At 42.5% G+C, this 23,387-nt stretch overlaps 1 protein-coding gene across 1 annotated transcript in view; it reads right to left on the bottom strand.

Moving 5' to 3' along the window:
- Positions 1–23,387, bottom strand: part of LOC124613363 (odorant receptor Or2-like) — a 154,114-nt gene that overhangs the window by 34,014 nt on the left and 96,713 nt on the right. The window contains exons 7-9 of the mRNA XM_047142062.1: positions 16,315–16,414; positions 16,065–16,172; positions 6,603–6,758 (exon numbers count right to left, since the gene is read on the bottom strand). Of these exons, the coding sequence (XP_046998018.1) occupies positions 6,603–6,758; positions 16,065–16,172; positions 16,315–16,414 (364 nt within the window). The remainder of the gene's footprint in view (positions 1–6,602; positions 6,759–16,064; positions 16,173–16,314; positions 16,415–23,387) is intronic.

Below are 23,387 nucleotides of genomic sequence, written 5' to 3'. Positions count from 1 at the left end.
TTTTACAAGCGGGAGCGTTTGTAGCGCAATTAATTGCAGCAACAACAGGAAGAAGACACCACAGCTGTCTTTTTTTAGGTTTTCTAAGGATCCTTAGAGGTATATACCATCATGTTACCAAACTGTATCGTCAGGATTCACTTGCAAACTACATGTGTATTAATGATTAATAGCAGACGAGAAGACCTTTGAAAGAAGACCCAGTTTAACTGTATAATAATATTAGGTTTTGTTCACTACATTTCGAACAAAACCAGTTCATGAACGCAGACAATAATAAACTCGTGTGGAATGCAGTACCCACACTGTTTGACATCCCAAATAAGCCACCTCAACTGACGATGAAGAGGAAACTGCCACAAAGATTCGACAATCCATCTAAAGCAGTAAAACAGTCCTATGACAGAAGCAGCCAGTTCAGCTCTCCATGTATCAGTGCCAGATTCGTGTGAATCGTCAACACAGACCTGCTTTGACGATGAAGTCATTCAGGGTTACTGCAGAAAAGTGCAAGAGGTGGAGCATGACTGCAGGAGGCGCGATGGCAATATAGAAACAGCGTTTGACGACATCATTATACATGCTAATGATTCTAGTGAGGATTCATCTAGTACAGACACAGCGTAACATGAGAGCTCATCCCACACGGACACAGCAGATAATGTCTTCACATACCGAGAGTGACCGTGAAAGTGACTAAAACAATTTGTTAAACTGTTTCATGCAGTATGTAAATGTTGTATACATTGAATTATATTTGTTTTCTATCAGAAATTGTGTGTGTCTGTAATTTACAGTGCATCACAAAAATATTCGACCACCCTCATTGTACTTGAAATGTGAAGTTCTCTTCGAACTTTTCAGGCCCACGAGAAGCAATTGCATGTCCATTCTGTAGTGTGAATATTGTTTGATGATCTACCACAAGCAGGTAGCTGTATGATATAATTAACTACGTGCAATGTATATTTGCATTTCAAGACACCACAACATGCAGTCACTTTGTTATTAGGGGACATGTCATATAGGCGGTGGTGGTGCTAGCTGTAGACTGAGCAGGCTCATTCTGTGCTGCGTTTCCGTGTTGTTAACATGCATGGTGCACAGTACGATGGGGCAGAAAGGGAACAATACGTCATTTGAAAAGAGATAACTTGTTATTTTCCATCACGCTAAAGGAAATTCCAAAAGACAGATTGCCGCATTGTTACAAATCAGTAAGAGTACTGTAGGTGAAATTATACGAAGCTTCATCAGAGAAGATAGAATTGAAGATAAACCAAAAACAGGGCGACCAAAGAAGCTGACCAGAAGAGAGGAAACCAGAGTAATGAGAAAAATTAAAACAAATCCAAGGCTGTCGGCAACGAAAATTGCTGCCGCAGTGCAGCTGGAATATGGGAAGGGTGTGCACCCTGAAAGATTCTGACGAATTATTAGACGAGAGGGCTATAATGGTCGAGTAAGCAGGAAGAATCCTACGATAAATGGGAAGAATAAAAAGAAACGAATGGACTTCGCGAAGCAGCATGTAAATAAAAGTGTCAGTTGGTGGGACGAAGTAATTTTTCTGTCAAGTGCAGATGTTCTCCTCAAACGGAAGACCTATGACTTGGAGAAAACCACGATTTCAACTGAAGCACCTGCAACCCACAGCTAAACACGATGGTGGAGGTGTCATGATTTGGGCTTCCATGTCGTCATCTGGGGCAGGTGAATTAGCATTCAGTGAAGGTACTGTGGGCAAGTGTTTGTATCTGAACATCCTAAAAGAGAATGTACCACAAAGTGCTACAAGTTTTGTGCTTTCAAAGATGTTCATTCTGTATCAAGACAATGATCCGAAGCATAAAGCGGATATTGTGAGACTATGGACGCTGTATAATTGCCCTAAGGTTTTGGATACTCCTCCTCAGAGTCCAGACTTGAACCCAATAGAAAAACTTTGGAGTGAATTGAAGCAAAAAGTACGACAAACGCCAGTGACATCAAAACAAAACTTAAAGGAACGAATACTGGAAAAATGGCAACAAATAAGTCCTGATTATACACGAAAGCTCGTTCACAGCATGCCTAAACGCTTAGAACAATTGATTAAGCAAAAAGAACTGTATACAGGGTACTGAAAGGTACAAGGTTGTGGTTGTTATACTTGCCGCCCGAAAACTTTTGTGGCTGTGATAGTGGGCATTCTTTATGTATTATTGTTTATGTTGTTTACGTTAAGTCTGCAAATAAGAAAATGCTGTTCTGTTATTTATTATACAATCCTATACCATTTTGTGCCGAGACTACTCCTGTAATTGTGATGGCTGTATATAATGAAGTAAAAATAAAACATAACACTGATGGCTGAATACTTTTGTGAGATACTGTATATCATTTCTGATAACTTTAATGCACTTTGTAGCGACAGATATCTTCATTGGTTTCTGCATTCACTGTCACGAAGCTTCACATTTGCTTTCACTGAAGGGCGAAACACGGATGTAGGCTGCCTGCCCTGCGAGAGGGAGGCGGGGCATGTGCCCTCTCACTTCTCTTCTCCCCTCCACTGCCATGCCCTCCTTTGTTTACACTGGCAGGTGACTGCCACAATATAGTGTCTGACTAATACGTTTGATTGTTTGCAAACTGTTCTGCTTCACTTTTGTCATAATCTGACTTTGCCAAAAGAATGTTTGTATGACTATAGTGTAGTACTGCTTTTCTGTTGGTGGGGTTCAAATGGTTCAAATGACTCTGAGCACAATGGGACTTATCATCTGAGGTCATCAGTCCGCTAGACTTAGAACTACTTAAACCTAACTAACCTTAGGATATCACACACATCCATGCCTGAGGCAGGATTCGAACCTGCGACTGTAGCAGCAGTGCAGTTCTGGAATGAAGTGCCTAGAACCGCTCACCCATAGCGCGCGGCATGGCAGGTGATAGTCAGTTTGGTATTCACCATCGTTTAGGGCATCTCCAGACACTTTTGTGCTGGTCATGGGGCCTCATTTCAATGCAGAACTCATCGCTGAAGATAATTCTTTTCCAGTCAATGAGCTCCCAGGCCGAAGATGTGTCTGGAGACGTCCCACACAATGGAGCGATACCAGCCTGACTGTTGGCTGCCATACGACCTGACAGCCATGACTGATGGTCTGGGGTGCCATTTCTTTTCATAGCAGGACCCCATTGGTCGTCATCTCTGTCTTCTTTGTGCCAAGCTGCATGCCGTTTTCATTCAAAAGGACTCTCCATTACTGTACATCAAATCATATACACTTCTGTGTTTTATTTACAAATATCATCGTCCAAAGTAATGTTTTTTTTATCATTGCAACTATTGCAGAGCAGGCATGATGTGAATAAACAATAGCATACGTACCTGCTGGATGCTTGCGTTGACAGGGAAAGGTGGAATGGCTCCTTCTAACACACTAACAACAATATGGTACGGAAATTGAGTCTACCAAGCATAGTCTTGCAGGTTGCCATTAAATGGAAGCGGTGCAGATAGTACGCTCACTGGTAAAAATATTAGTCGATCCCCTTAAAAGAGCTCACTGGTCGCATTGGGGGCTGTAGATAGTCAAGAACTGTACCAGGCGGTCATGGGACCCTTAACAGCCCCCATAAATGATCAAACATTTTGTCAAACTCAACTCTGCTTACCAAATATTTGACAATGTGCGGTCTGTTTGACATGTTTGTCAAGCATGGCTCGTGTTTGACGTGTTTGCCAGAAATTTTAATTGACGGAAAGCTAGAGAAGATGCCGGACGTTATTTGTGACTATGTTTCGCCACATACGTTTGGTGAAAAATTGTTTTCTTACAATTTATCTCATTATATTGTGAGTTTCCATAACCATGGAAACTACGGTCAAGTATAAAAACAAAATAGCACTGACAATTGCCAAAGTGGTAGAGGTATATATAAGATATTACGCATGAAAAGGTTATGAACAAAATCAATATTTTACACCTACAGTCACTTAAAAGCGGAAGTGGAATGAAATAAAAGAAATCGGAGTTCTCCGTTTCTTCCAAGGATGATGTGGGCTATATGTTCCTACGTCGTGGTATTTTAATGAACTGTCAGTCAAGGAGTAACTAGAAGAGAATAAATTTTCGCATACTTGTGTCTTCTTGTTCAATGCGAAGGCGAAGTAGCGCTAAACAAGTTATTGAACGTTTCACTGTCCATCCACTAAAAGTTGATGTAGTCATCAGTTTCTGAATGTAACATTTCCATTAACAGGTTTTCAGTTGTATATTTATCTCTCATTTGAAACCGGACCAGCGTCTTGTTTTCGTCTTCTTTAAACGCAGTGCCAGTCAGTGTTGTTGTTTTTGTGGTCTTTAGTCCAAAGAGTGGTTTCACACAGCTTTCCATACTTCTAAAAATGCTTTATCTACATTTGTAGCCGTCCCCACTAGTGCGAAAATATAGCACATGCGAAACTGACTCTCCTTCAAAAGTAAGGTTAAACTGATAAGCTTTCTCGGTACGTGCACGCCGGCCGCTGTGGCCGAGCGGTTCTAGGCGCTTCTGTACGGAACCGCGCTGCTACTACGGTCGCAGGTTCGAATCTTGCCTCGGACATGGATTTGTGTGATGTCCTTAGGTTAGTTAGGTTTAAGTAGTTCAAAGTCTAGGGGACTGATGACCTCAGATGTTAAGTCCCATAGTGCTTAGAGCCATTTGCACCAATTTGGTACGTGTACAAGTTTGTTTGACACATCCGTGGCTGGATAAGAGCGAACTCGACAGACAAATTTGCTCCTTTAGGAGGGCCTTAACAAGTTTTTTAAAAAAATTATTATACATTCGAAGAAATTTGGTGTAATCATTGGGTTCTGTGGGTAATATTCCCTTTAGCAGACATTCAAGGGCAAATCTCTCATTTTCAGCCATTCCCTGGACCAGAGTCTTGTTTTCTTGTTCTTTTTCCTTAAACACACTGCTAAAGTCAATGCCAGGACGACGTGGGAACTTGACAGAAAATCGACCCATAAGGAGGTGAAATGGGGCACGGAAATTTTTAAGCACCCAAGGTGACCAACTTCAGTGCTTCATTTGTCACTTGTTTCGTGATAAATCCCAGGATGCTAGATTTTACGAATGATGTGTGCTTCTCAACACTTCTTCATTTATGCAAAACTTTCATTGACTTGTTTAATACATCCGTTTGGACCACATTATAATTTAATATTTAATATTTCGGCGCCCCCAAAAATCTGCTGCCCTGGGCAGTGACACAGTTCGCGAGAGGGTGTGAGAGGTACACCACCGCATGCTCTTTCTAAACAGCGAAATGTGTACTGTTTTCATTTCTAACTGGAACACCAAATACCAGTTTTAAAAAATTTGGCTTTAGAAATACTTTCACAATGAAATATATTCAGAAAATATATCACCACTATTTCACCTCCTAAGGGGTTGAATTTCCAAAAACAGTGTAATGCGATTTTTTTTATTTCTAACAGAGAAGCCAAATACAAATGTTTATGTATTTAGCTTCTAAAAGGCTCGCATAATGAAATATTTCCATAAAAACTTTCATCCCCTATTTCAATCCCATAGGGGGCGAATTTCCAAAACACTGAAACACGTATTTTTATTTACAGCCAACAGGCTACATTCAGTAGCTTTAAAACTACTTTTGTAATGAAATATTTTCATAAAGTATTTCAGTCCTTATTTCACTCCTTAGGGATTGAATTTCCAAAATCATTGAAACATGTATTTTTTATTTGTAAGTGATAAATCAAATACTAATTTTCATAATGCAGCTTTAAAAATGCTTTATGGTCCTTTAATAACGATTTATTTTCAAAAGAACTTTCACCCTCTTTCCACCCCCATGGGGGTTGTTAAATTCACAAAAGTGGTGAAACATGTGTTTCTTTATTTCTGACCGAGAAACCAAGTACCAATTTTCGCTGGTTTATCTTCAAAATTTCCTTAATAGCGACATATTTTCAAAAACCCTTTAATCACCTATTTCTCTCTCTTATGGGTGGAATATCGAAACATCCTTTCTTAAACTATGCCTACAGTATAAGATCAACACCATATGCAAATATCAAGTTCATATCCTCAGCGGTTTGGGTTGGGCGATGATGAGTCAGTGAACGTGTGAGTCAGTTGGGACATTGCCTTTTATATATAGAGATATCGCTAACCAAGTGTTGGCCATATGTATGCTATGCTGGTATGCTACAAACTCTCCCATCTTCCAGAATGACGGTAGTTGTGTTCACAGTGCTGCCCACGTATATCCTGGCTTGACGACCCCTCAAGCACCATTTCGCAACACGACTGGATGGTGAAATCACACGACCTTCACCAGATAGACAGTGTCTAGCTATTTCTGGATCAGCATGTGAAACTTAGCCTTCAGCATCCCCTCAATTTGGCAGTTCTAGGAGGACCTAATAGTCAATGAGTGGCTTCAGATGGACATGGCATACCTGAACAAAATTGTAGACTGACTTCTCGTGGAAGTGAGACCATTATCAAGACATGAGGTGGTGTGACACAGTATTAGTGTGGTGCACCCTGAGGGTGGCTAATGCTCTGTCAGGTGCGGGCAGCTTTAGGCTTACCGTGAGGAAGGTCTCCCTGGAGAGTGTGTAGAGGCTGCCCACGGTGAGGCACAGCGGGCGCTGGGCTCGCATCGTCAGTACCATCAGGGATTTCTGGTAGCGGCTGCCGCTGCCCACCCAACCGCTGCTGTACGCCGAGAAGGCCAGCTGCTCGCTCTATAGCACACCACCACATGTAAACGCTTTAGCCTCACACTTCATTTAGTGTGGCGCTACCAGGCAACCACTGTTTTTATTTGTGATGAAAGTAACAATCTTCGGTTTCGTGAAACGTGATGGGATCTCCCAAGTTTAGCTGGACGTCCAGCTGTTTTAGAATCGTACAAAATACACTAATCTCAAACGTAATGAGGTATGTCGAAAAGGATGACCTCCTCCATACCAAATACTGTGGTTTCAAAAAACATAGCTCATGAGGAAATTAATGAGCTTCACTCATATGACTTCCTCACAATACAAGGATCAATGCAGTCAGGAGGATACAGTGTTTCTTGACCTCCCAAAAGCATTTGACTCAAGATAACAGCAATACTTTTAATCTAAAGCACGAGGGTAATCCCAAAAATAAGGTCTCCTATTTTTTATAAGTACATAGACCTGTTTATTTCTACAATGGTTTACATCAGTTTGCAGCTTGAATGTTTAGCTATTTTTCGACATAATCAACGTTTCTGTCGATGCATTTTTGTAGACGCTGGGACAGTTTTTGTATGTCCATGTCATACCAGCTCGCCGCCACGCTGTTCAGAAAGTTATGAACCTCTTCTTTCACCTCACCATCGGAGCTGAATCGCTTTCCGGCCACATGTTCTTTTAACCGAGGGAACAGTTGATAGTCACTGGGCGCTAAGTCAGGACTATAGGGTAGGTGGGTGCTTATGTTCCACTGAAACTGTGGCAGGAGAGCAACGGTTTGCCGAGCGTTGTCATGGAGAACGTGTACGCCCTTGCTCAACATTCCTCTTCTCCGGTTCTGAATTGCCCGTTTGAGTTTTTCAGAGTCTCACAGTACCTGTCAGCGTTAACTGTGGTCCCAGTGGCTCAATCTTCAACACTGTCTCCTCAGAAATTGGCGGTCTCCCGCTCCTTTGTTCGTCGTGAATTTCGTTCCGACCAGCTGCAAACTCTTTACACCACTTACGAACATTCTTGACATCCATGCACGACTCACCATACACTCCCGTCAATTAGCGATGGATTTCGATCGGCGCACTGCCCTTTGCGTTCAAAATCCGGATAACTGCGAGCAATGCCCACTTCGCGTTTAACATCCAACGTGAACTCCATTCTCAACGGCTGCCTAGCCAAAACTGAGCGCCTCAGCGCGGCCTGCGCATGTCTACACACAGCGCGTGAAGCACTCTTCATAACAGTGTGACCAACTGCCACACAAACAAAACAGAGTTCTGTACTTATAAAAAAATAGGAGACCTTACTTTTGGGATTACCTTCGTATGATCAAAAGGACTATCAAACAAAATTTATGATTACATTTAGTATTGCCAGTTAGAGGCGACATAGTACGTTTTCTTAGATGCAAAGTAACTGACACAAATAGCAGTCCAGGAGAAGTGCACTGGGACCCTAGCTGTTCATGTTCTGTATTAATGACCCAGCAGACAACATTAATAATAATTTCAAACATTTTAAAAATTATGCAATAAACTATAATTAAGTACTATCTGGAAATGTTTGTAGAAATACGAGGGTTGTGAGAAAAGTACCTACCAGATTTTTTTTTTTTCCAAACCACGATATTGTCCGCTTCAATGCAGTTCCCTTCGGCAGCTATGCACCGCCGGAGTCGTCGTTCACTGTTTAGGTAGCAGCGCTGAAATGCTTCAAATGTAGGGCCTTCAACATGTTGATCATATTCTTTTCAATGTTTTCCAGAGTCGCAAAATTACGTCCTTTTAAGATTTTTTTTTAATTTCGGGAAAGAAAAAGCTAACAGAGAATGAGATCAGGTGAATAGGGGAGCTGTGAACAACAGGTATGCCTTTTGAGGTAAAAAAATTCCGTGATGGATGTGGTCGTGTGACATTGGATATTGTCATGATGCAGTATCCACTTGTCTACTGTGTCCAGTTTCACTCGATTCACCCTTCTCTTGAGCCTTTCAAGGACATCTTTGTAAAACACTTGGTTGACAGTTTCTCCTGAAAGAACAAATTCTGAATGCACGCTACCCCTACTGTGAAAAAAGCGAATCAGCATTGTTTTGATCTTTGATTCGCTCATTCGAACTTTTTTCGTCTCAGTGTGTCACTCCTCTCTTTACTAAAAAATCCAGGATTCGTCACCTGTGAACACACGACTGAACCATTTGAGGTCATTGGTAGTCCTCTCCAGATTGTCCTTCTGCTCTGTTGTGAGGTTTTTCGGCACCCTTTTGGTGAAAACCTTTCACATGTGCAAAACTTCAGTTAAAACTTAATGGACGGTGATAGCGTTTAACCGGTCACCGATCATCCTTGTTGTCAAACGTTGGTCTGATCTCACAAGAGCACGCACCCCTTCGACGTTTTCGTCGATTTTTGAAGTTGAACCTTCAAGCTAAGTTCGTCTTCAACGTGTTATCGACCTTCCAAAAATGATTTATGCCAGGGCAAAACTTGTGCTCTTGGTAACAAATGTTCCCAATAACCTGTTTCAACTTTTCAAACGTCACACTTGCAGATTCTCCAAGTTTAACACAAAACCTGATGGCATAATGTTGCTCTACATTCCGCTGTTCCATATTCGTAACACACAACGAAAACGCTACTTCACTGATGGCGCTCTCAAAAATCACATGATGGTTGTACGTAGCTGAAACTCGGACTTAGCATCTGGAAGGGATGAACACATCACTCTACACAAGTAGAACAACACAGCGTTCCCAGATCACTCACAGTGCTGTCAGTCTCATTACTTTTCTCACATACCTCGTACACATTCAGTGTTTGATAAGATTAAAAAACGGTGGAAAGATTAGTATCTTGCTTTAAATGTTCAGAATTGTGTGCTGTACTGGACAAATCCATGTACCAGCAACACAGACGTGACCGGCGGGTAGCCGAAGATCCGGCCCCCATCGGCGATTCTACATAGGCAGGATTGTGTGTAAACATTATGGCCGACCACAACATACGGTTCCTCTCCCACCATTCCTACCCCCACCCCACCCACCCAGAGTTCCAGTTGCAGCACCAACTACGGATGTTCATCAAAGCAGCCCTCCACGAGAGCTCTGTGCTCCAGGATTGGTACCATATACACTGGCTGACTTGAATACTGTGAGCTTGCCGATTAACTATAGTCATTGACAGGCGTCCGACCTTACTTACAATTGTTTCAGTTAACTAACAGCAGTGATTAACATCCGACTGGACTTATTTAAAAAAAAAAAAAAAACTCATAGTGTTGGTGTTCCCTGCCAACGAATTAATCATCTTAGAACCATTATTCCTCATCTACATTCAAATCAGGAAGACTATTATTTATATGATATCAAATTTAATTACGGAGCACCACAGAGGCCACTGTTTTGTGAATCTTTTAATTTTATGTGTTGTCGGAAGAAAACGTTTTATTGCATCACTAACTAGAAGAGAAACTTGGCGTTGTCCAGGTATTTATTTATAGTTATGCATCCATACCCGTGCCATGCAGTGCCTGGCCTTGCGCTTAATTTTTAGTGCATCATATCTCCTGAACTATCTGTCGACAATGATATGATTTTTTAGGTACATTCGGCGGTATATCTGCATTCTGTCTGCAAAATATGACGATAATACAGTTAATCTTAAAGAAGTAATAATGTCTCACGTGGTACTTTTACTGCATGACCAATGGAAAAGTAGTAAGCGATAAACTTTTTTTTCCTTTCATCAGTTTGTAGGGTCTGTCAGCAATAAAAATTTCTTAAAGCTTTGAAATTCTATTTAAAAATTTTTTTAAAGCTTTGAAATTATATTTAAAGCTTGTTGCAAGTCGGTAAGTGCTCTAATTTTCAGATAATTTGTGTATAAAGTCTGAGAATTCACACGTCGCAGGCTAGGCTTCTTTTTCAACCCCCTTCCTTTCATAGGTAGGTAGTTCTTACTCCCACAGTGATTGCTGCCTGACAGTAAGCTTAGTTGAAATCGGTCCACTATTTTAGGAGGATCTCAAACATACATACCCACACACATACATACATCAATTTTTATAATATGTATGGACTGGGAATCTTGTTGCAGCATGTGCAGACTCGCTCACAGTTAATGGCGTCGCGCGGGGTAGCCGCGCGGTCTTTCGCGCCTTGCCACGGTTCGCGCGGCTCCCCCGTCGGAAGTTCGAGTCCTCTCTCGGGCACTGATGTGTGTGTTGTCCTTAGCGTAAGTTAGTTTAAGTTCGATTAAGTAGTGTGTAAGTCTAGGGACCGATGACCTCAGCAATTTGGTCCCTTGGGAACTTACCACAAACTTGCAAAAGTAAATGGCGATGAAGTTATAAAAATTCAGAATTTACTGACATTCCCAGTGTAGTTAATACTTACCAAGACATTCTTTAGCATTTTCGTGCCCATTGGCCATTCTACTAATACGTCGTTCTCATTTCAGTATAGCCACAACCAATGCAGACATGTCAACCATAGTTCTTTTATGGCTGCAAAATATGCATCCCACTCAAAAGCAATACCAATGTACATAGCTAAAACACAAGGAGAAAGCCTGATCTTCACTACTTTTGGGTTAACTTTAACTTTGGCTCAGAAAGGGGTAAATTATGCTGCCCTAAAAATATTTCGTCGCTTACCAAATAGTATCAAACGTCTGACAAATAGCCAATCAACATTTAAAAACAAATTAAAAGAATTTCTGAATAACAGCTCCTTCTACTCAACACATGAATTTTTAGATCTAAATTAGTAATCTTACAAGTAAAAAAAAAATTAAAAACTTGAATTAGGGAATGCAAAGAAACCTTTTGTTAAACTGATACATTCCACATCATTACGAAGTGTCGTATTCATGATGTATGGAACAAGTATTAACCTAATCCAATCTAATCTAATCTGCAGCAGGCACAGGACCTGCTGTTGGCGGAAGATGGTCAGCATCACCACAACGCCAGAAGTCTTCTATTGTCTCTCACGGATCGACGCTATTGTTAAATGTATGCGGCCAATGCGGCTGCCCTTCCCTCTTTCGGCCAGAAAGATGGACGTTAGGAGAACTACATGGCATGCCTGGAGCAGCATTGTATCATCCAGTACATCACAGAAGTTACCCATAAACGGCCATTTTTACTAACTTACTCCATTGCTGATGTTTGCAGACTGCTCCAGCAGTTAAATCCTGAGATGAAATTCCATGTCTTGACTTATTAGCAACTCAAGACTAAATCGGCAGACTATTTCGACTTAACATCCATGCGGCCGTTGCTTGTCACATGTTCTTTAGCTGTCACAAAATGAATGGTCAAAGCTATCGCGACTGGATAGCACATTACGAGGTCTTACTAAGACTATAGGTTCCAACATGTAAATTCTAAGTCTAATCAATCGTTTCAGATTCCTTGGTGCACGACATGATCCTTCTACATCTACATCTATACTCCACAAGCCACCTGACGGTGTGTGGCGGAGGGTACCTTGAGTACCAAACGATGCTCTTAGAAGTGACTCACTGAAGCATAATGACCCCTCAATGGCGGCATGTTTCCCGCTCATTCGAGCATTCGATCAAATGATGTGGTCATCAGCTCCTCTACAAGACCCCTCTTGATCACATCGCAGGGACCAAGTTTGTTCCTGCCATTCTGTGGACGTAGCTCCTAACGAATCAGTCACTCACCCTTAGGAGGCTTTAGGTAGACGTTCCTCCACGATGTGCTAATTACTCATCAGAGACACAGTGTCACTTCAGAAACGTGATATGTACGTTAATTCGAAAGTCAGGCCACAATGCTGAGTCTCTGCAAACAAAATTAATGTAGACAGCATGCACAATCTGGACAAGAACTCAGATAGTGTGAACGACATTTCAGAGGTAGGGCCGGACGTGCTCCAAGTTCATGCAGTATTGCCCCCTTCGACCCACATGTTAACATTGAATGTGTTCATAACTGATGCACCAGACATGTTCCAGATAGATACAGGCTCCTTCACAATGATCATCAACATGCTCACATACCTGTGGCTTTGATCACAAACACGTTGGCCTTTTCCGAAGCAAATGAAGAGTTACAGCAATAATGACATTGCAATGATGGGCCACTTTAGTCCTACCGTCCGCTATAAGGGGTCAACTTTAGCGGCTAAATTATTGGTTGTCCAGACGCACAGAACCACCAGCGTTTTGGGGCTGGACCTGTTTGACAAATGGGGCCATGAGGTGCAAGACTTCACAAAGCACATAAGGATCTTCTTGTTTAGCATGTACCTCCCCGAGCTCAGTACACAATATGCCTCCATTTTTAATGTCCAGACGACTTGTATTTGAAACTCTGAGGCCCACATCACATGCTACCATCTATGATTCCCAAGTTTTCAAAGCAAAGGACGTTGCATTCACCTTAATGGACGTTGTTATGTTTATAACTCCAACAGCTACATGATGAAGAGATCCTCTTGCCAGTAGGTAATAGTTAGTGGGCCACTCCCAACATCTTGGACAGAAAAGTGGACAGATCCCTACGGATTTTTGCTGATTTTAAGTCAACTGCGAATGCCCAGGCAGTCATGGATACATAACCTATCTCAATGGTGGAAGACGTTGCGTCTAAACAGGCAAACGATTCGATTTTTTGCGAAAATGAACTTCTGTGGGACTTACCTGCGATTGCGACTTAATGAATCGCTTGCCATTTGGGACTTGAAATGCACCCACCATATTCCAATACTACCTGAAGCAACTGACCCAGGAGGTCGCAGGAACAGCAAATTACTTACATAACGTTATAGTCATTGGGCTAGATCTAAGAGACTTTTCGAAAAATTTGGAGACAAAGTAGCCCCTAACGCAACAAAGAAAAATGCTTCTCTTTGTTTAACAGGTCGAATACGTGGGACATAAATTTAGCACTTCGGGGATCTAACCAACACCTCGACATGGGGAAGCCATTACAAAAAAGTTGCCAGCACCCACTTACTTCAATTACTTTATTGAAGTAAGACCAAGGACAACTCAACCATTACCAGAAATTTATGCCACATGCTGCAGCCATTGTGGAGCCATTCCAGCTTCCGAAGAAAGATGTTAAGTGGCATTCGTCACCTATATGCCAAAAACCCTTCCAGACCTCCTCCAGTCTACTTGTCTGATAGCTTATAACCCAAAAATATTGCTCATACTAGCTACAGATACGCTGCATTATGGGCTTACAATTAGAGCAGTTCTATCCCGCAACATAAACGGGGTAGAATGCTCCTTCGCCTTGGTGTCAAAAATATTTTGCAGGTGCAATGCAATTACAGCCAGATTGAGGAAGAGGCCCTGACAGTAATTTCTGCTATCAAGAAATTTCATGATTATATCTACGGCCAACAGTATGCACTCTTGACTGATCACAAACTGTTGCTGCCCATTTTAAATCCCTTAGAAAACGGCACCACGCCACCAACACTGAGCCATGTTTTAGTCCACATATATCTATAACATTCAGTACCAGTCACGACACAACACACAAACGCGGATGTGCTCTCCCACCCTTCCGCAGATCAGGACGCAAGGTTTGACATGGCGCCATAGGTATGTTTCCATACGGATTTCGGATTTACAGAATTGTTCACATAGTTTCCGATTCAAATCTATTGCCAAGTCGATTTCGGGTGACCCAGGTAAATAATCAGCAATCCAGATGTGACCTACTGTTCCCACCACCGCGAGCTCCCCACCACCGCGAGCCGCTCGCCCCCGCACCCACCATTTAAGAAGATCCTCCTACAGAGGGACAACGGAAAAACAACTGTGATCACTCCAAAAGTCCTGGAATTAATCCACTGGATTGTAGACTTGACGAAACTATTGGCCTGAGAACACATAAACTGGCGAGGTTGCGACAAAGATATTGAGTGCACTCACGCCCACTGGTGACTGTGCCAACAAAACCAAATAGCTCCTGTGCGGAAGTACTTCTTGTGGTCTCAGCCAACAAAGTCATGGTCCAGAATTAATTTGGAATTTTCAGAGTCATTCCTGGGGACAGAAAGTAGCTCATTTTTGAGGCTGCCTATAACATGTTTCCTTGTGTCTTTTGTGTCAGTCAATAACTACAACCGAGACTATGCAATCTCTGGCCCGAATTTCATCCACTGAGGGTCTCCCAACTATGGTCGTCATGGTCAATGGTAGTCGGGTTGCCTCTAGGGCTTTCCAACAGTTTTGTGAGACCAAGGGCGTTCAAAATGTGTGGACGGCTCCTTTTCATTCTGCTTCTAACGCCAGGACTGAACATTTTGTACGCACATTTAAAGCACAAATTGCAAAGCTGCTGCAAGAATATAACATAGACAATGTGCTCACACTGTTCCTCGCGCCATACCGGACCACTTCTCAAGAAGGGGAGAGTCCAGCGGAAAAACTACATGCTCACACTGAGAGAACAAAACTATCGATAGTGAAACCAGTTGCCACAACGATCCACCGTCTGCGGCTCATCCCCATCGTTATAGGCTGCACGAGGACGTTTTAGGGAACACTATTTACGAGAGTAAAGCGTCAGTTGGTCCCGGCTTGAGTCGTCCGTGTCCTGGCTGGTCCATAGTGGAAATTCTTCTCCAAGTCCAATGTAGGATCCGCAAACACATTAATCAACTTTGCCCCTGGCTCCAGACTGTCGTGGTTAAGGACCCAGTGATTCCTGCGCCACTTCTCCGGATGTCTCCTGCTGACATTCCTCCTTAGTCGCCGTATGACATCACCAGATTTCATAGATGGTATGTCTACGATCTTTCACAATCGCTTTCCGAACAGCATTGATATTTTCTGCTGTAATTCCGGTAGAAAGTCGTTCTGAACATTCATCAATATCATCAACGAATGTCCGGCCATTTTCAAAACGTTTAAACCAGTCATACGTTTGCGTATGTCCAAAAACGTCATTAACGAATACTTGCACTAACATTTTGTGGGTTCCAGCGGCTGTTTTACCAAGTTCAAATGAGAACTGGATGCAGCAACGCTATTCTCCCAAGTCAGTCATTGCAAAATCGCAAACACTAGCAAACGTTACAATGGAATAGTGCCTTAGGTCGAAGCCGCTAGGCATACTGACGCACGAAAAATGTATTACGCTGCTCCTAGAAGTGTTTCGTTGTGCTATTGTTTATATGCGTAAGTCATACAAATTTTGGGAACTTTTGAGTGGTATTTCGTACATATATAATTTTTCGGATATTCTATTTTCCTTGTGATGAATTTGCTTTTACATTTGGATAACATCTATATAATATTTATTGTCTGCAGATTGATAAATAAATAAAACAGAACCCACCTGTGATATTATTTCGTTCCCAAACCAGCAGTAGCCGAAGTTCTCGACGCAAGTGGAAATTAGGTTTGTTAAACATATCGCGAGGCTTCCTACATTCATATTGCGAACCTTAAACAGGAATGACGAATAAATTCACATCGTTTTAACACTTTCAAATCACTTACATTTATCACAGGCAAGGAACCCTAAGCATGTACAAAAGTTTCAATTTCCTATAATCTATTGTACAATGGTGCTTTTCTCGACTTACCCCGGCCAATACGAAGGCGTAGATGCACATTACTATCACGTTGAAGAGAAACTGCACGAAAACACATGGTCCCATTGCTTCTTCCATAATTCTCACGGACCTGGAAAAACAATAAGGCGCACTATGATGTTACACGATAAATATTAGATTATATCAAACTTATGAATAACATCATCACATAGCAGTGGAGGGAAATATTGATTATACAAGTATACTGGTACAAATAGTAAAAGTCAGTTTCCCCTGGGTGCCAGTTAATCAGCTTTCAGAGTGTGACGATTTTTTTTTCCTAGACGGAATGATTGATCATAGCGGAAAACATGTAGGGTGCTTCAGGAGAAACAGCAAAAATTTTATGAGGTGGTAGTATGCACTAATACTAATAAAACATTCCGTATAACATCCGCCAGTTTTCACTGATTACAGAGGAACAGCTGGTGATAGATATAAGTTTTCATTCCACACGCTGATAGTCCAGTTACTATGGCCTCACTGTCGGCCGGCGGTAGCTGAGTAGCCTAGATAAGGGCCTGTGTTCGATTCCCGGCTAGGTCGGAGATTTTCTCTGCTCAGGGACTGGGTGTTGCGTGGTCATATCACCATCATTTCATGATGATGATTATGACAAATAGAAAGACTTGCACCCGGCGAAAACGGCCGCTGTGACCTAGCGGTTCTGGGCGCTTCAGTCCGGAACCGCGCTGCTGCTACTGTCGCAGGTTTGAATGCTGCCTCGGACATGGATGTGTGTGATGTCCTTAGGTTAGTTAGGTTTAAGTAGTTCTAAGTCTATGGGGACTGATGACCTCAGATGTTAAGTCCCATAGTGCTTAGAGCCGTTTGAACCATTTGAGCACCCGGCGAGCGGTCTACCCGACAGGTGGCCCTAGTCACACGACTTTTATTTATGGCCTTATTCATCGACTGTTCTTATTGTTTAGAATTTCGACTTCTGAAGTTGTGCTTGAGTTTACATAATTTGATATTTCAACCGTGATTTTGATCGTGATTTGTTGGCCAATACTAACGTCCCGTTTAAGCATGCCACACGTATTAACAGATGCTGAGTGTGGCGATATGATATACGTGTCGGGATTTTTAATGGACTCGGTGCTGCTTGTAGAGAATATGGGCAGACGATTTCCTAACCGCAGAGTAACACATTCAAGAACGTTTTTCGTGTTTTCGCTGAACTGGGTGAGAGGGGTGCAGTGCCCTCATGTCATATTTTATCTGAACGTGCAAATGATCTGTGTGTGTATGAAGTAAAGATATGACAGGCATTCAATACGTAATGCAACATATTTGTTTCAGAGAGCGGACTGGCTTTATTCGGTTTTCCAGTGCACCATATTATTCCAAACTCTTTCGGCTACAAAACTCTATTTTCCAACATAATCTCCGTTCAGTGCATCTTACTGGGAGAGCCCGTATGTCGGCATGGTACCACTCTATGGGTCGACGTTGGACCCGACGTCTTGTGGCATCAATAACTTTCCCATCACCCACTTACTGCTTCCAGTGGAGTGCATCCTTCGTCGCATCAAACAAATGGTTCAAATGGCTCCAAGCACTACGGGACTTAACATCTGAGGTCATCAGTCCCCTAGACTTAGAACTACTTAAACCTAACTAACCTAAGGACGTCCATGCCCGAGGCAGGATTCGAACCTGCGACCGTAGCAGCAGCGCGGTTCTGGACTGGAGCTCCTAGAACCGCTCGGCCACAGCGGCCGGCCAGATCAAACAGATGAGAGTCGAAAAGTGTGGGATCCGGGCTGTAGAGTGGATGAGAAAGTCCAATCAGGTTTTGTGGGCTCCTCTCTGGTGCGCAGACTCGCGTGAGGCCTTGCGTTGTCGTGGAGGAGGAAAAGTTAATTTGCGATTCTATGGCGACGAACACAATGAAGCTGTTTCTTCAGTTTCCTGAGGGTAGCACAATACGCTATAGAGTTGATCATTACACCATTATGGAGAACATCAACCAGAGTATCAGAAGACTGTCGCTATGACTTTACCGGCTGATGCCGGGGTTTGGAACTTTTTCTTCAGGGGAGAGATGGTGAGGCGCCACATCATGAATTGGCGTTTTCTTTGTGGTTCGAAGTGATAAACCCATGTTTCTTTGACTGTGACGATGCTCGATAAAAACTTATCACGATCAGCCTCGTAGCATGCAAGGAGGGTCCTCTGTTGCTCCTTACGATCTTCTTTCAGGCAGCAGGGAACCCTGTGGGGGCACTCCATTGAGTACCCAAACTGTTGGAGGAGTGTGTCAGCAGTACCAGCAGCTACAGTGTGCAGCGAGGTGTTTAATTGCAATATGTTGATCACCTCGAATGAGAATGTCGACATGTTCCAACGTCGCAGGTGTCACAGCTGTGTGCGCCGGCCGGCACGTGGGAGATCAGACAGGTTTTCACGACCTTGTTGCGATGCTGACAGGCCGACCATACTTTTGTTCACTGCCATATCTCTGTAGAGATTCTGCAAGGGCCTATGAATATCTGAAATGCTCTGGTCTTCTGCCAAAAGAAACTCAGTGACTGCTCTCGGCTTGGAACGCACCTCTGTTACAGACGCCATTTTGAAGGCTACATATAGCGCTGCCACCTATCTGTACTTCATGAAACTATAGCGGCTGAAGCGAGAATATTCCACGACGTTCCCCAACAAATTCCGCAATTTTTCAACCGAAACTGGCTGAGAAAAAAAATGTTTTGCATTACTTATTGAATGCCGCTCGTATTACTGTGTTTGTAGAACGCAGTCCTTCCACAAGCAAACGTAAAATTTGTACACGTATCTGTGTTCCTCATACAAGAATATGTGTTCCTCATACAAGAACATGGCGACATTGCGAATGCATGGCCTCCATCTTTATTATTTACAATAGAGTGAACACACTCGAGGAGGATACAACGGCAAAGGATGGGACTTTTGTCGTTGTCTAACTGAAAACTACCGACTAATCCCATTAATACTGTTTACTGACCAAGCCACTTCCAGTCGCGACAGTTCCAATATTACTCGTATCTCACGTCGGTGGTACAATGAAAAACCACTTGCCCTTGTGCAGACACATTTTCCAGAACTCTCCTCTGCAAATGTTTGGTTGGGTATTGCTTGGGGTTTGCAGTTTGTCAGGAGAACAAAATAAACAAAACAAAAAAAAATAAAGATTAATAAGACACAAAAGCACTAAATCCATTGCTATAAATTGAGTGAGCTCGGCGAGAACAGCTTTACTTCCGATGTCAGCATGTGATGCCGCAGGCCCCTGATCCCACGCATGCGTAGCCTGTAGCACACTCGAGATTTTACAACTCCTCACTCGGCACAGTCAGTTCATCATTGACATCACTGTCCCACTCGTGAAGCCTTTGGCGGCATATTTACACGCAAGCCTGTGACACACACTCACAACGATTAGTCGTTTTTGACCAGCAAGTCGATCGTGTAAAATGGGCTTTATTGCCAATGAAGTAATCACTTATCAACCCAAAGTTCAGCGCCATCAGCCGTCGGAAATATGTGTTGTAGCCGGGTTGCTCCTACTTTCCTTTTATTATAAACCTTTTATCCTGATTTTATATGGATTTAACACCTTATCGACACTAAATATTTATGTCTAACGAATCACTATCAGAAGTTTTATTGCGACTTGGATACAATTTACAGTTTTACATTTCAGAATTTGCTGTCTAGAGGATGTGCACATCTAAGTATAAGGAATAGGCACTATACAACTCCCAGAATTTTTGTTGCTAAGTTTATTTTGACAACACATGTAACGAAAATTTTATTCATCAAATACCGTCTATGACCAACTTGAACCACATAAATTTCAGTTTTCCTTTGCTTAACTCCCAAGCAGAATTGATAAAATATTTAAAGATGTTAAGATATATTAATACAGACATTTCTCTTTTTTCCTATTGTAGTGTGTGAAGATGACCAGCATAGGCCAAATCCGATTACGAATGTATCATAAACGTGATTCTATCAAAAATAAAAAGAAGATCAAAAATTAAGAGTATGGTAGCTATCACTAATATCAGGTGGTGCTTGTAGTCAAAGTTATTACAGTTATTTTGCATTATGCTCTGACAACACTTCAAACTGAAGTGTGTGTCCTGCATTCTCAAATAGCTGTAAACATCTTGGAAGTACTTACATGCATGTCTACAAAATTTCCCAGGAAATGTGGTATAACACCATAGAGTAGAAATGGGAAGACATAAAATTTTTTCTGAAGTCCTTCCTAGCACTCACTGCCACAGGTAGTACCAGGCAGAGTTGGTGGCATAGCTGTGCAGCAGAAAAAAAATCAACACTATAACTCGATCGTTGACACGAGCACACGTTGCTACATTGGCGCCAGTTGCCAGGCACAAGTTACATGGACAGCGACACGTCCACTGAGAGACAGACTGAGAAAGAGAGAGACATAGATGTATTGTTACATGGAGCAACAAGCTGTACCTAGGAAGAAATAATACCTATACAAGACTTAACAGTGCAGTTAAGAGTTTGTAACAAATTGTCAAACAAACACAATGAAAGGAGGAGCGCTGACCGATGGTAAAGAAGCAGGCCACATTTGGTCGTAATGAACAGAACGTCACGTCATTGCCTCCCGATCATCTCCATAAATACTGTGGTTATCCAGCTGTGAATTCCGTTGGTCATTACCATCAATAGCGTCTGTGCCAAAGCACTGAATTCAGTGATTATTGTGGTATAGTTGTATCCGTGTTTTATTGTTCCAGCATCTCTCGTGAACGTGTTGCTTGCCGTTCCCGAGATGACAACGTCCAAGTAACCGTGACGTGCCACACATTGGACTCCACATAGGCCACCTACCATTTGCTCATGGGGTGACTGAGGGTGCTCCAACACCAGTACATCTCACGGTGCTTATCGCACTAACGTCATCATCACTGGGACCTGAAAGTGCCTGCAGTCCGTCTCACACTACGGCTTCGCCAGCAGACTGCAGACGTCAGCCTCCTAGACTTCGGCTGGAGTAGCAGTCTCACCAGCCAAGTCAACAACAGGAGTCAGCAGAATTTCAGTGTGTCACTGGCACACGGCAGCATTCGAGGCTGGCGAGAAGACACAGTACTGTAAATATGAATGAATAAGTATTAACTTGCTGACCAAATGTTGAGGGATCCATGGTCTAGACTTTCGGCAGTCTGCCATCGGTCTTGTCACAGAGGGCGGAGGAGTGGACTGACGTTCAAGGCACTCTCTTGTCCTAGGGGTGGGAAACTGCCCCTAAAGGCTGAAGAGTCAACAATGATCAACGGCATGAGGATGCAGTACACAATGGAAACCACTGCATTAAAGACACATAACGTGTATCCACAGGACATGTGGCCTGTGTCTGAGAAAGTGTCATTATGATTTCTCCATTGGCAAAAGATTTCGGAATAGTCCCCCATTCGGATCTCCAGGAGGGGACTGCCAAGGGGAGGTGACCATGAGAAAAAGATTGAATAACCAACGAAAGGATAACGTTCTAAGAGCCGGTGCGTGGCTTGTCATAAGCTTGAACGTGCTACGGAAACTAGAAATCTGAAAAGGGAAATGCAAAGGCTCAATCTAGATATAGTAGGGGTCAGTGAAGTGAAATGGAAAGAAGACAAGAATTTCTGATCAGATGAGTACAGGGTAATATCAACAGCAGCAGAAAATGGTAGAACGGAAGTAGGAATCGTTATGAATAGTAAGGTAGGGCAAAGAGTGTGGTACTGCGAAGATTTCAGTGACAGGGATGTTCTGATCAGAATCGACAGCAAACCAAAACCGCCAACGATAGTCCAGGTGTACATGCCGACGTCGCAAGCTGAAGATGAAGAGACAGAGAAAGAATATGAGGGTACTGAAGGGGTAATATAGTACGTAAAGGGAGATGAAAATCGTCATGGCGGACTGGAATGCAGTTGTAGGGGAAGGAGTAGAAGAAAAGGTTATAGGAGAATATGGGCTTTGGACAAGGAATGAGAGAGGAGAAAGACTAATTGAGTTCTCAGTTTCAGCTAGTAATAACAAATACTCTGTTCAAGAATCACAGGAGGAGGCCGGGTGATGCGGGAAGATTTCAGTTAGATTACACATTGGTCAGACAGAGATTCCAAAATCAGATACTGGATTGTAAGGCGTACCCAGGAGCAGATATAGACACAGATAACAATGTAGTAATGATGAAGTTCAAGAGATTAGTCAGGAATAATCAATACGCAATGAGGTGGGATATGGAAGTACGAAGGAATGACGAGATACGCTTGAAGTTCTCTAAGGCTATAGGTACAGCAATACGGAATAGCTCAGTAGGCAGTACAATTGAAGAGGAATGGGTATCTCTAAAAAGGGCCATCACAGAAGTTGGAAAGAAAAACCTAGGTACAAAGAAGATAACCGCGAAGAAACCATGGGTAACAGAAGAAATACTTCAGCTGGTCGATGAAAGGAGGAAGTACAAAAATGTTCCGGGAAACTCAGGAATACAGAAATACAGGACTCAGAGGAATGAAATAAATGGGATGTGCAGGTACGCTAAGACGAGATAGCTGCATGAAAAATGTGAAGAAATCGAAAAAGAAATAATTGCCGGAAGCACAGACTCAGCATTTAGGAAAGTCAAAAACAAAGTTCGTTGACATTAAAAGCAAGGATAGTAACATTAAGAGCGCAACGCGAATTGCACTGTTAAATTCAGAGAGCCTCTATGAAGGGGAAGATTAGTCTGATGTGATAGAAGAAGAAACAGGAGCCGATTTACAAGAGACAGCGGATCCAGTATTAGAATCAGAATTTAAAAGAGCTTTGGAGGACTTAAGATCAAATAAGGCAGAAGGGATAGATAACATTCCATCAGAATTTCTAAAATCATTGGGAGAAGTGGCAACGAAACGACTATGCACGTTGGTTTGTATAATGTGAATCTGGCGACATATCAACTGACTTTCGGAAAAATACCATCCACACTATTCCGAAGACAGCAAGAGCTGACAAGTGCGAGAATTATCGCACAATCAGCTTAAGAGCTCATGCATCCAAGTTGC

The sequence above is a fragment of the Schistocerca americana genome, chromosome 4 (genome assembly GCF_021461395.2).
Source record: "Schistocerca americana isolate TAMUIC-IGC-003095 chromosome 4, iqSchAmer2.1, whole genome shotgun sequence".
Lineage (NCBI taxonomy): Eukaryota > Metazoa > Arthropoda > Insecta > Orthoptera > Acrididae > Schistocerca > Schistocerca americana.
This window is presented reverse-complemented; position numbering and strand designations above follow the sequence as displayed.